The sequence below is a fragment of the Mus caroli genome, unplaced genomic scaffold (assembly GCF_978045245.1).
Source record: "Mus caroli unplaced genomic scaffold, Mus_caroli_1 scaffold_4, whole genome shotgun sequence".
Classification (NCBI taxonomy): domain Eukaryota; kingdom Metazoa; phylum Chordata; class Mammalia; order Rodentia; family Muridae; genus Mus; species Mus caroli.
In genome coordinates, this window is record NW_028227259.1 from 128,521,252 (window position 1) to 128,532,024 (window position 10,773).

At 44.3% G+C, this 10,773-nt stretch overlaps 1 protein-coding gene across 2 annotated transcripts in view; it reads right to left on the reverse strand.

The window, feature by feature from the left end:
• The window catches only part of Mphosph9 (M-phase phosphoprotein 9), an 82,188-nt gene extending 71,489 nt beyond the window's left edge, over window positions 1–10,699 (reverse strand). Inside the window, exons 1-3 of one of the 2 annotated variants that reach the window (XM_021163261.2) lie at window positions 10,551–10,699; window positions 7,407–7,670; window positions 3,287–3,440 (exon numbers count right to left, since the gene is read on the reverse strand). In XM_021163261.2, the coding sequence (XP_021018920.1) occupies window positions 3,287–3,440; window positions 7,407–7,513 (261 nt within the window). In that variant the 5' untranslated portion in view covers window positions 7,514–7,670; window positions 10,551–10,699. Of the gene's footprint in view, window positions 1–3,286; window positions 3,441–7,406; window positions 7,671–10,550 lie in introns of those variants that run through there. The other variant, XM_021163264.2, reaches the window with a different exon arrangement.
• Between the last annotated feature and the right edge of the window lie 74 nt (window positions 10,700–10,773).

Consider the following 10,773-nt stretch of genomic DNA (forward strand, 5'->3'; position numbering starts at 1 on the left):
TCTCATCAGCCCTTTTATTTCTGACTAATAATGAACTAGATAGTACCAGGTACAACGACTCAGCAGGTTGAGGCAGGAGGATGTTGAAACTGGCCTGGACTATACATGGAGACAAAGACCTGATAGCTGCACTTTATGTATGCATGTATATATGTACACATGTGTGTGTATGCACTCATGATATATGTACATGTATGGAAACCAGACAGAGGTGTCATTCCTCAGGAGCTACCCACCTTGTTTTGTTTTGGGTTTTTTGTTTGCTTTTTCTTTTTTTTTTTTTTTTTTTTGTTTTGTTTTTCGAGACAGGGTTTCTCTTTATAGCTCTGGCTGTCCTGGAGCTCACTTTGTAGACCAGGCTGGCCTCGAACTCAGAAATCCGCCTGCCTCTGCCTCCCGAGTGCTGGGATTAAAGGCGTGTGCCACCACGCCCGGCCTTGTTTGCTTTTTCAAGACAGGGTTTCTCTGTGTAGCCCTGGCTATTCTGGAACTCACTCTGTAGACCAGGCTGGCCTCAAACTCATAGAGATCTGCCTGCCTCTGCCTTCTGAGTGTTGGAGTTAAAGGCCACCACCACCAGCAGTCAGCAGCCTATCTGATTTTTGAGACAGGATCTCTTACTGGGACCTGAGACTTGCCAATCATGCAAAGCTGACTAGCCCAGGAGTCCCTGCTGTCCCTCGAAAGCACTAGGACTACAAGAACCACTTCCCTACCCACTTTCCTGTGGGCGCCAGGGATCAAAGTGAGCTTCTCGTGCCTCCATTTCCCTTCAGTTCCTCATCCTCTCCTCTCAGAGAAGCTCATGGCCTCTGCCTCTCAATTATAGGGACTAAAAGTATGCACCACCACCTATGTTAAGTTTAGTACAAAGCCGGGCGTGGCAGCGCACGCCTTTAATCCCAGCACTCGGGAGGCAGAGGCAGGCGGATTTCTGAGTTCAAGGCCAGCCTGGTCTACAAAGTGAGTGCCAGGACAGCCAGGGCTACACAGAGAAACCCTGTCTCGAAAAACCAAAAAAAAAACCAAAAAAGTTTAGTTCAGATCGGTTATTTTACCTGTGAATCTCACTTCAGTAGGAACTGCTTTTACTTTAAAAGCTACAGAAAGAAGTCTCCAGGTCTAATAAGTTTCCATGTTACAAGCAAAGTCTCTAGTACACTACCCAGCAAAGAGACAATGAGTTGTAAACACTTATTATTTTCATCTTATAACTGTTATTATTGTATATGTAATCCAAGTGGTAAAATGCTAAAAAGATCTAGCTAAAGCCAACTATGGAAACTGTCGGTCTGCCTGCTCAGAATAAGGGAGGTTTTGTTTCTAGCGAAATAGATTAGTCTCTTTTGAGTGGCAAGAATAAAACAACCTTACTATTCCAAAAGGGAGGTGAGAAACAGAGACTCCAGAGGGAAACCACCAGACTCAGGCTTGCGAAACACCTGACCATCTGTTCCTATAGCACTGCTCTATGCAGTTCTTCACTGAGTAGCTAGACTCTTACTGATCAGTAAACACAGCAAAAAGGTTACATCACTGAAGAGACATGTGCAGAAACAGGCTCACAAAACTCTAGCCAGGCCTCCTCCCTCCTCAGACTTTCCCCACTCTGCCTGAAGGAGGCTGAGGCTGCAAATGAGAGCTCAGGGTCAGGTCATGAGCCCAGAATCAACAGGCTACAGGAGATCATCTGCAAAGATCGTTTTCTTAAATCAATACATGAGACTCACAAGTACCATCTGTCTCTGACTTCAGGTGTTGATTCACAGTCTTAAAGTAATAATTTCTAGTCAAACACAAGCGCCAGACACAAGCCGTGCCGTGGTAGTCGCTCTTGTTCTTATTTCTGTGTTTCTGGTCACAAGCTAATGAATGGAACTTGCTTTTCCAGATGCTGAATTAGAACCCCGGGCCTCCTGCATGCGCCCCACGCCACTGAGCTACCTCCCCAAACCAGGCCATCCTGTGTCTTAACAGCATCACAGCACAAGGGCATCTTAGAGGTCTTCCCCATTAGCTCAGTGGTTGTTGGGTGGATAAACAAAACGTGTGTGGAAAACCAAAAAGCTGCCAATTACAGAAGCTCAAATCTGAAATCTCAGCACTTAGGAGGCTAAGGCGTGAGTGCCATGAACTGAAGAAGGTCAGGCTGGGCTCCAGAAGGAGTCCCAGCATTCTGAGACCATTCAGGGTCCCAGGGTGAGACCTGCTTCAAACCTCCGCCACCCCTTCCCCTACAAAAACAATCTGAAGAGCTCATTCTTTTAGTACATAGCAACAGTCCATTTTAAATGCATAATCCTTACAGAGATTACATTTGGGGTGTGGCTGCTACTGAATTCTCAAACCAGGAGATCATTATTTCCATTTTATAGTCTAAAAACACAAGTTTTGGTTCTATAAAGTACAATTAATAGAAAGCAAAACCATCTACTGCTTAGAGTTTGATAATCATGTTTGCATCTCTATAAAGCATTTCAACCTTTAACTTAGTCTTTAAAAGCAGGAAAAAAAAATAGAGGCCTGGCTCATATTTTCAGTCCCAGCACTTGGGAGACACAGTCAAGAGAATCTCTGAGAGATCTCTATGGGTTCGAGGCCAGCCTGGTATATACACAGGAAGATGAGCTCTAGGCCAGTCAGAGCTACATAATGAGACCCTGTGTCAAAAAAAAAAAAAAAAAAAAAAAATTGAGAAAAGGCCATACAAAGACTAATATTCTCCAAATCTTGTGAGTATCCTCTTAGATGTCAATCTATTAAGTTCGGTTCTGTTTGTTTTTCCTCTTGGTCTTTGCAGGACTAAGGAGGGCACATCACCACCAGCTTCCACACCAAGCTTCAACTGTGTGATGTTCATAAAAACTAAATTTCCATCACCATTTAACCAAAGAAATCGCTGCCATGAAAAGCAGACAGCTCAACACAGCATGCTGAAGAATGTATTTATAATCAGAGCGTTCAAAATATTTGAAGCCAAGTAGACTAAGGACAACTGTAGGAGTTACTCAGAAGACTGAAAACAATTGTAACAATCGAAGGGTGCTGGGGACAAAGACTTCGGTTCACCGGGACTATTCCAGTCTATCTATCGAGGCCACCACCTTCCATGTTTTCTTTTTCTTGTTCCTTCAGTATCGGTGCCTGGTTAACATGCTTCGTCATTTGACTTTAGCCCTAAGGTTAAGTATCACGGTTTTCTAGACATAGATTTCTAACAGTTCAGTAGAGTCCCATGGAAACAGAAATCTTTTCAAGACCCCCAAAATAAAGCAAAATGAGGTACCTGGCAACTCTTCCAAAGTTCTGAGTCAGTCCGGCCACTGTTCTGTAGGTCTTGTCTTAAAGCAGTGAGGACTTCCACTGTCCCTTGAATGACAGGTGGCCCGGTCTTCCCTGAGAAAGAGGATACCCCATTTGTACTAAGGTGGGGACTACTTCTGTTGAAACATAAACAATTCAGATGGTTTTCCTCATTGGACTGAAGCGTTGAGTAAGTCAGCAGTTCAAGACTGAGCAGAGCAGAACACAACCACTGCTACCTAATCGTCCACTAGAATGGCACCTCCTTTAAAAATCTGACCACAGAGGCCGGACAGCACAGGATGACAGGACAAGCTCACTTCTTTACGAGCGCCACAGGAAGTCCTTCTCCACAGAAAGCCCTTCTCCAGTACTGAGGGAATGCCCCAAAGCCCAGTGGAATCCACAGGGAAACATCCTAGCTTCTCTGAATTATTCCAGAGGAATAAAGGAATAAAATCTGGCCCACTTTAAACAGCCCTTCATTGTGTACTACGGATTCTCTCTGCACTGCCCAGAACAGTCAAGTCTTAGTAACCAGGCCCTGATCTGGTGTGATAAGCTTATCGCTGGACTACCTTTGAATGAAAGTTCTGCCGAGCCAATTAGCAGCCAATATTCAGGGTTTATGGAGCCTGTGTGGTGTGTAATAGAACACTAATTCTTTCCAGAAGAGTTCTTTTCCAAATGTGGGTTGATTGTAGATTTGCTTATACACACCACAAAGCACAATTCGAAACATTAAAATTTGTCTAATAGCTGAAGGGGCATTTTCATTTTTATTGATTTCTATTTTGTAACAAAACTTTTTTTAATGGTTTATTTTTTATTGTATGTGTGTTGGTGTTTTGCCTGCATCATGTATACCTGTGTGAGGGTGTTAGATCTCCTGGAACTGGACTTACAGACAATTGTGAGCCGCCATGTAGGTGCTGGGAATTGAACCCAGGTCCGCTGGAAAGGCAGCCTGTGTTCTTAACTACTAAACCATTTCTCTCCAAATTTATATTTTGCTTTGTTTTCTCAGCTGCATATAGGCTAGGCTAGCCTCACTCACTATATAGGAGAAGGTGACCCTGGACTTCTGTTTTTCTGTCTTTTCCTCTTAAGTGCAGAAGTTACTGTCATGAGCTGTGATGCCTGATCTTTGCTGTGCTAGGAACAAAACCCAGGGCTTCCTGCAAGTCAGACAAGCACTCAACCAACAGAGCTACATTCCCAGACCCTGAGCATTGTTACACACACACACACACACACACACACACACACACCAAAATGAAAATGAAGATACTAAAATAATAGAAGTTAGGACTAGAAAAAAATTAAAAAATAATTCAAGAGCAAGAAACTCTTTAATAAAATCTATGTCCAGAAGGACTTTACAGAGCTGCAATTATGTAGTCTCAGCATGGTGGGTTTAACAGTCAGTCATAAGGAAAAAGGATACAAATTCAATGACATGAATTTTATGAGAAAAACACATTTAGGTTCCTCCAGACAATTCAAGCACTACGTTCTAAAGGGAATTTCTTCCAGAAGTAGATTTCAGAGGGGCTATCAAATGGGACAGGAAGTAAAATGTGAGCCCGCAGCGGGTAAGAGCACTGACTGATCTTCCTAAGGTCCTGAGTTCAAATCCCAGCAACCACATGGTGGCTCACAACCATCTGTAATGAGATCTGATGCCCTCTTCTGGTGCATCTAAAGTCAGCTACAGTGTACTTATTTATAATAAATAAAATCTTGGGCCATTTTCTCAGAGCGAGTGGGGTTGACCGGAGCGAGCAGAGATCCTAAAATTCAATTCCCAACAACCACATGAAGGCTCACAACCATCTGTACAGCTACAGTGTACTCACATATATAAAATAAATAAATTTTAAAAAAAAATTGTGGACCAGCACTCAGCTTCCAGGGCAAAGCACCGCAGCGAACATTCCTCTGAGTCACTTCTCACACTCTACATTTTCCTCTCAGATTCCCTTATGCCAAGCAGTTCTATACAGTCTTACAGCTACTTCAGGCTCCCCACACAGAAGGCAGAGAATCAATAATTTTAAAACAGTTTATTCATGATAAACAATTTCTTCAAAATCTTTATACCTAAAGCTATTTGACCCTCTGCCAAGTATGGTGGCACATACCTTTAATCCCAGCATGCTTAAGAGGCAGAGGCAGGTGGATTTCTGTGAGTTAAAGGCCAGTGTGTTCCAGTTCCAGGACAGGTAAAGCTATAAAGAGACCCTGTCTCAAAAAAAAAAAAAAAAAGAAAGAAAAGAAAAGAAAAGAAAAAGAAAAAGAAAAAAGAAAGGAAAGACAGACAGAAAGAAAGAAAAAGAAAGAGCAGCCGGATGTATGTGTACGTGGTTGTACAAAGCCAAGGCATAATGCCCAGATCGGGAGGTAGCATCAAGAGCACTGCCACAGCTTCCAGGCCAGCCTGGTCTACATAGTGAGCTTCAGGGAAGGCAGGCAGGGACAGAAAGACCTGAATCAATCAATAAATAACTAAATACAGAAAGTAGTTGGTTGGCTATTTTGTCAGTTCATAGTCTGTTTTGTTGTTGTTGTTGTCTGTTTGTTTGTTTAGTTACTAACACATTTTTTAATTAGTTACTAACACATTTTTTTTAATTATTTTTTATTTTATGTACACTGGTGTTCTGTCTTTTTGTATGTGTAAGGGTGTCAGGTCCCCTGGAACTGGAGTTATAGACAATCGTGAGCTGCCATGTGCATGCTGGGAATCGAACCCAGTTCTTTGGAAGAGCAGCCAGTGCTCTTACCCACTGAGCCGTCGCTCCAGCCCCACGACCACATTTTCCATGGCTACCTTGGAGACTAGTGTGATGCTTCTGCAGTATAAAACATTATAGTATTCATTTAAAATGTAGCAATGAGCTGGGTATGATAGCTCACATTTGTGATTCCAGTATTAGGAAAAAGGACTGCCTTGAGTTTGAGGCTAACCTTAGCCACACAATGAGGCTGTCTCTTTAAAAAAAAAAGGGGGGGGCTGGAGAGATGGCTCAGTGAGTAAAAGCACTGACTGGGGGCTGGTGAGATGGCTCAGCAGGTAAGAGCACCCGACTGCTCTTCCAAAGGTCCTGAGTTCAAATCCCAGCAACCACATGGTGGCTCACAACCATCCCTAACGAGATCTGACACCCTCTTCTGGTATGAAGACAGCTACAGTGTACTTACATATAATAAATAAATAAATCTAAAAAAAAAAAAAAAAAAAAAAAAAAAAAAAGCACTGACTGCTCTTCCGAAGGTCCTGAGTTCAATTCCCAACAACCACATGGTGGCTCACAACCACCCGTAATGAGATATGACACCCTTTTCTGGTATGCTTGAAGTCAGTTACAGTGTACTTATGTATAATAATAAATAAATCTTTAAGAAAAAAAAAGGAGAAATAATTATGAAATTATCAGGAGGTAGAGAATTAAAGTTCAAGGTTATATTATGAGTCAGGCTAGCCTGGGCTGCAAGAGACTCGAACCTCAAATAAATGTAAGTATATGTATGTATTTACATTATCTTTTTTTTTTTTTTTTTTTTTTTTTTTTTTTTTGGTTTTTCGAGACAGGGTTTCTCTGTATAGTCCTGGCTGTCCTGGAACTCACTCTGTAGACCAGACTGGCCTCGAACTCAGAAATCCGCCTGCCTCTGCCTCCCAAGTGCTGGGATTAAAGGTGTGCGCCACCACTGCCCAGTTAGATTACCAAATTTTAAAGATATCCTTATAAGTTGACAAATAAGAAAAGCATAATATATGGTACAATGAGCAAAATTAATTTGAGGCTTTTGCTTTTGTGAGACCATAGTCATACAATGTAGCCCTGGCTGGCCTGGAACTTGCTACATAGCTAGTAAGTCCTTTGCCACAGTGTTCACTTCTCTGCAGGCCGTGAAAAGCACAGCAGAGAGACAAGAATACTGTTCTCAACTGACCACTGGACCCGAACAGAGGGTGGCTGTTCTGTTCTTTAAGGCAAACCAGCAACTATGTCACTGATTAGATTAAGAGGTAGGCTCTGCAAACAAAGTGACTTTGATTTGTTGACACATGAAAATAGTATCAAACCAACTCTTACCTATTAGCATGCAAGCTCAACTCAAGGAAATGGGGAGTGCTTTTAATATCAGATTCTACAGAAGGTGACGTTTTTTGTAAATTTTCCACCAAGTCAAAATCCTCCATAGCGTACAAAAATGGTTAAGCTCTGTCATTTAGGAATACTGTTGCTTCTCCTTCGGGAGGAGACTGCTTCGGAGTCCTCTTCAGCCGCTTCATCTTCTACCAGCATCCTCAGTGACTGACATTCAGAACTGTGAAATTGGCTAGAGTTCCAAAGAGTCTGAAAATGAATGGGGGAGAACTGCTGTAAACCGGCCACCAAATTTATCCACTATCTTCTCATGACTTTGGAACCCTCTCAAATCCATCTCCAATAAGAACAGCAATATCAGGTAGGGCTTATTAGCTAGGAGCACTTGCCAGGCAAGCCTGACTAACTCAAGCCCCAGAATACACTGTGGAAGGTGAGAACTGACTCCCCTGTTCTCCATGTGGCACATAAGAATACACACACACACACACACACACACACACACACACACACACACACACACGGCTGGCGAGATGGCTCAGTGGTTAAGAGCACCGACTGCTCTTCCAAAGGTCCCGAGTTCAAATCCCAGCAACCACATGGTGGCTCACAACCATCCGTAACGAAATCTGATGCCCTCTTCTGGAGTGTCTGAAGACAGCTACAGTGTACTTACATATGATAAATAAATAAATCTTAAAAAAAAAAAAATACACACACACACAAACCAGGCAGTGGTGACACATGCCTTTAATCCCAGCACTCAGGAGGCAGAGGCAGGCAGATTTCTGACTTTGAGGCCAGCCTGGTCCACAGACTGAGTTCCAGGACAGCCAGGGCTATAAAAAAGAACATGCACACACAAATGTAAAAGAATAGCAATATTATATATAATGACCAAAGTGAAGAAGCCCCAGTGCCCCTCTACAGATGAAGGGACAAAGCAATATGGGATTTCCATGTGATGGAATATTACTGGTCCAAAGAAGGGATGTAGCAATTAAATGTTGCTACCACAAGGAGAAGCACAGAATACACCAGGCTAACTTTAAAAAACAATCATGAGGGATGGAAAGATGGCTCAGAGCATCCCAGCAACCACATGGTGGCTCACAACCATCTGTAATGGGCTCTGATGCCCTCTTCTGGTGTGTCTGACATCTACAGTGTACTCATATACATAAAATACATCTATAAAAAAAATCATTAAAAAAAAAAAAAAGAACTACTCTATGAGGCCACTTGTATGAAGCATCTGACACTGACAAACTCACAGGGCAGGAAGGAGACTAAGTCTGAAGCCCTGAGAAGAAGGGGAGAAAGGAAGTCACTGCAGTGTAGTCACATTTCAGCTTAGGGTGATAAAAAGGTCTGCAACTAGCTTTTTCCCCTATGTCCTCTAAGTAAGATGCTTTAAAAAGGATGGGGTTTATATATGGGAACCATACTTTTTTTTTTAAAGGTAATTTGTAGGAGTCCATTATCTCCTGGAGGCAATCTTTCAGAATTTTGTGTTTAATAGTCAAGATTCTAAATTCACTCTCTTATGTAATAAATAGTCCGGGAGTACTTCCAGGTCGGCCTCACTTCTTTGATAAGTCCTACATTGCAGAAGTGCTTGTTGACTTCAGAAGCCACTGGCAGGGCTGGTACGGCGCACACCTTTATCCCAACACTCAGGACCCAGAGGCAGGCAGATCTCAGAGTTTAAGGGCAGCTTGGTCTACAGAGTGAGTTCCAGGACAGCCAGGGTTACACAGAGAAACCCTGTCTTGGGGGTTGGGGGAAGTGCTATTTATCTGATAAAGAAAATAGTGGGATGTACACTTCTCAATACAGAGGCTGTGTATTAACTTCTTGGAAGACAGACCATTACCTGACAAGTTAACTACAATCTTACTAAAGGTGAAGATAAATTTGCTACTCTAAGCCCAATCACATGCATCCTCCCTCTGGAATCTGTTGATTTAAAAAGGATGAAGGAAATGAAAAAGCAGGGGGATGGAGAAAAACAAAAAACAGAAGTCCCATGCTGTTTACACAATGGCAAGTTTAGTGGCTGCATCAGAAGAACTCTCTCACGCTCCTATTCCACTCAACTCTCACTTTCCAGGGCTTAAAAGAACACAATCAGGTCACTAAAGGCAAAGAAGCATTCCCTTCAGGACAGGCACAGAGGCCAGGGGTAACTAGATCTAAGGAAATAGGCTCTGCTGCCTTTCCCCCACCTCACCACCCCTGTGTCAAGCCTATCACCAGTGACAAATGGGGCATTGAAAAAGCCAGGGGCTGCCCCTTCCAACTAGCAACGAAAATACCTGGATTCAAATGACCACAAGTCCTCCGGAGAGGTGGATCTACAGTCCCATCTCTTCTCCCCGACCCCACCTCCTCTGAAGTAATCCGGATGCAGGAGATTCAGATAAAACCCCACTAGAGACTCGAGGACGCCTCTCTAGGCACGGTGGAAGGTCGAGAGAATAGAAAAGGGGAATCCGATAAAACCTTGACAGAGAAGGAATATAGGGACAGGCATTCTTATATAAATATAATTGCCAGGAGGAGAAACAAACAAAGCTGCTTCTGCCCCTCACCCTACAAGACCCATTGGGGTTAGAGGCAGAAAGTGATGGAGTTGCGTTAACAATTTTCAAGTTCACTATGCTTCCTCTCTGCGGAGAGGCTGAAAGGAACCGGCACGAGATGGTTCCAGGGGTTGAAGCCAGTATCGAGTCGCTGGCAGCGAACACTGACCCAAGGGCGGAGGCGCGAGGACATAGGGATGATGAAGAACCACTCACTACCACTGAGATTTCCAAAGGGAGTCCCAGTACTGCTACCCCGGGAGGGGAGCGAAGGGGAGGGGGCAGGGCAGGATACTCACGCCCCTTGCAAAGGCAGCAATCCGATTGGGCCTCACTGATGTCACTCAAGGGCACGCGTCTAGAAAAGGCGCACGCACCCGCAGCACTGCACTGGCCAGCGGGCTCCGGCTAGCTCTGCGGTAGCCGTCAGCCTTCACCCTAGCCTGTCCACGCACTCAGGGGGACTCCACTCTGATGGAGTCGTCTAGGACTCAGCCCTCAGCCCTTGCGGCCACGCAGCTCCCCACAAGCCGCGACCGCTTACCTGACCTCCTCGCCTCCGCCTTAGGTCGGGTACCGGGAGATTTGGCCTCACGCGACCGTTAAATTCCAAGGAACGTGCGCGCGCCCGGGGCCTCAGCCGCGATTGGCTGCTCGGAAGAGAGGGCCGAGCCGGCGAGCGCAGCGCGCGCACCTCTCCTAGTTTTCCCCTGACGCGCGTGCGCGCGGCTCGCTCCAGAGAGGGCGGGGCGACGCCGGAGGCGTGA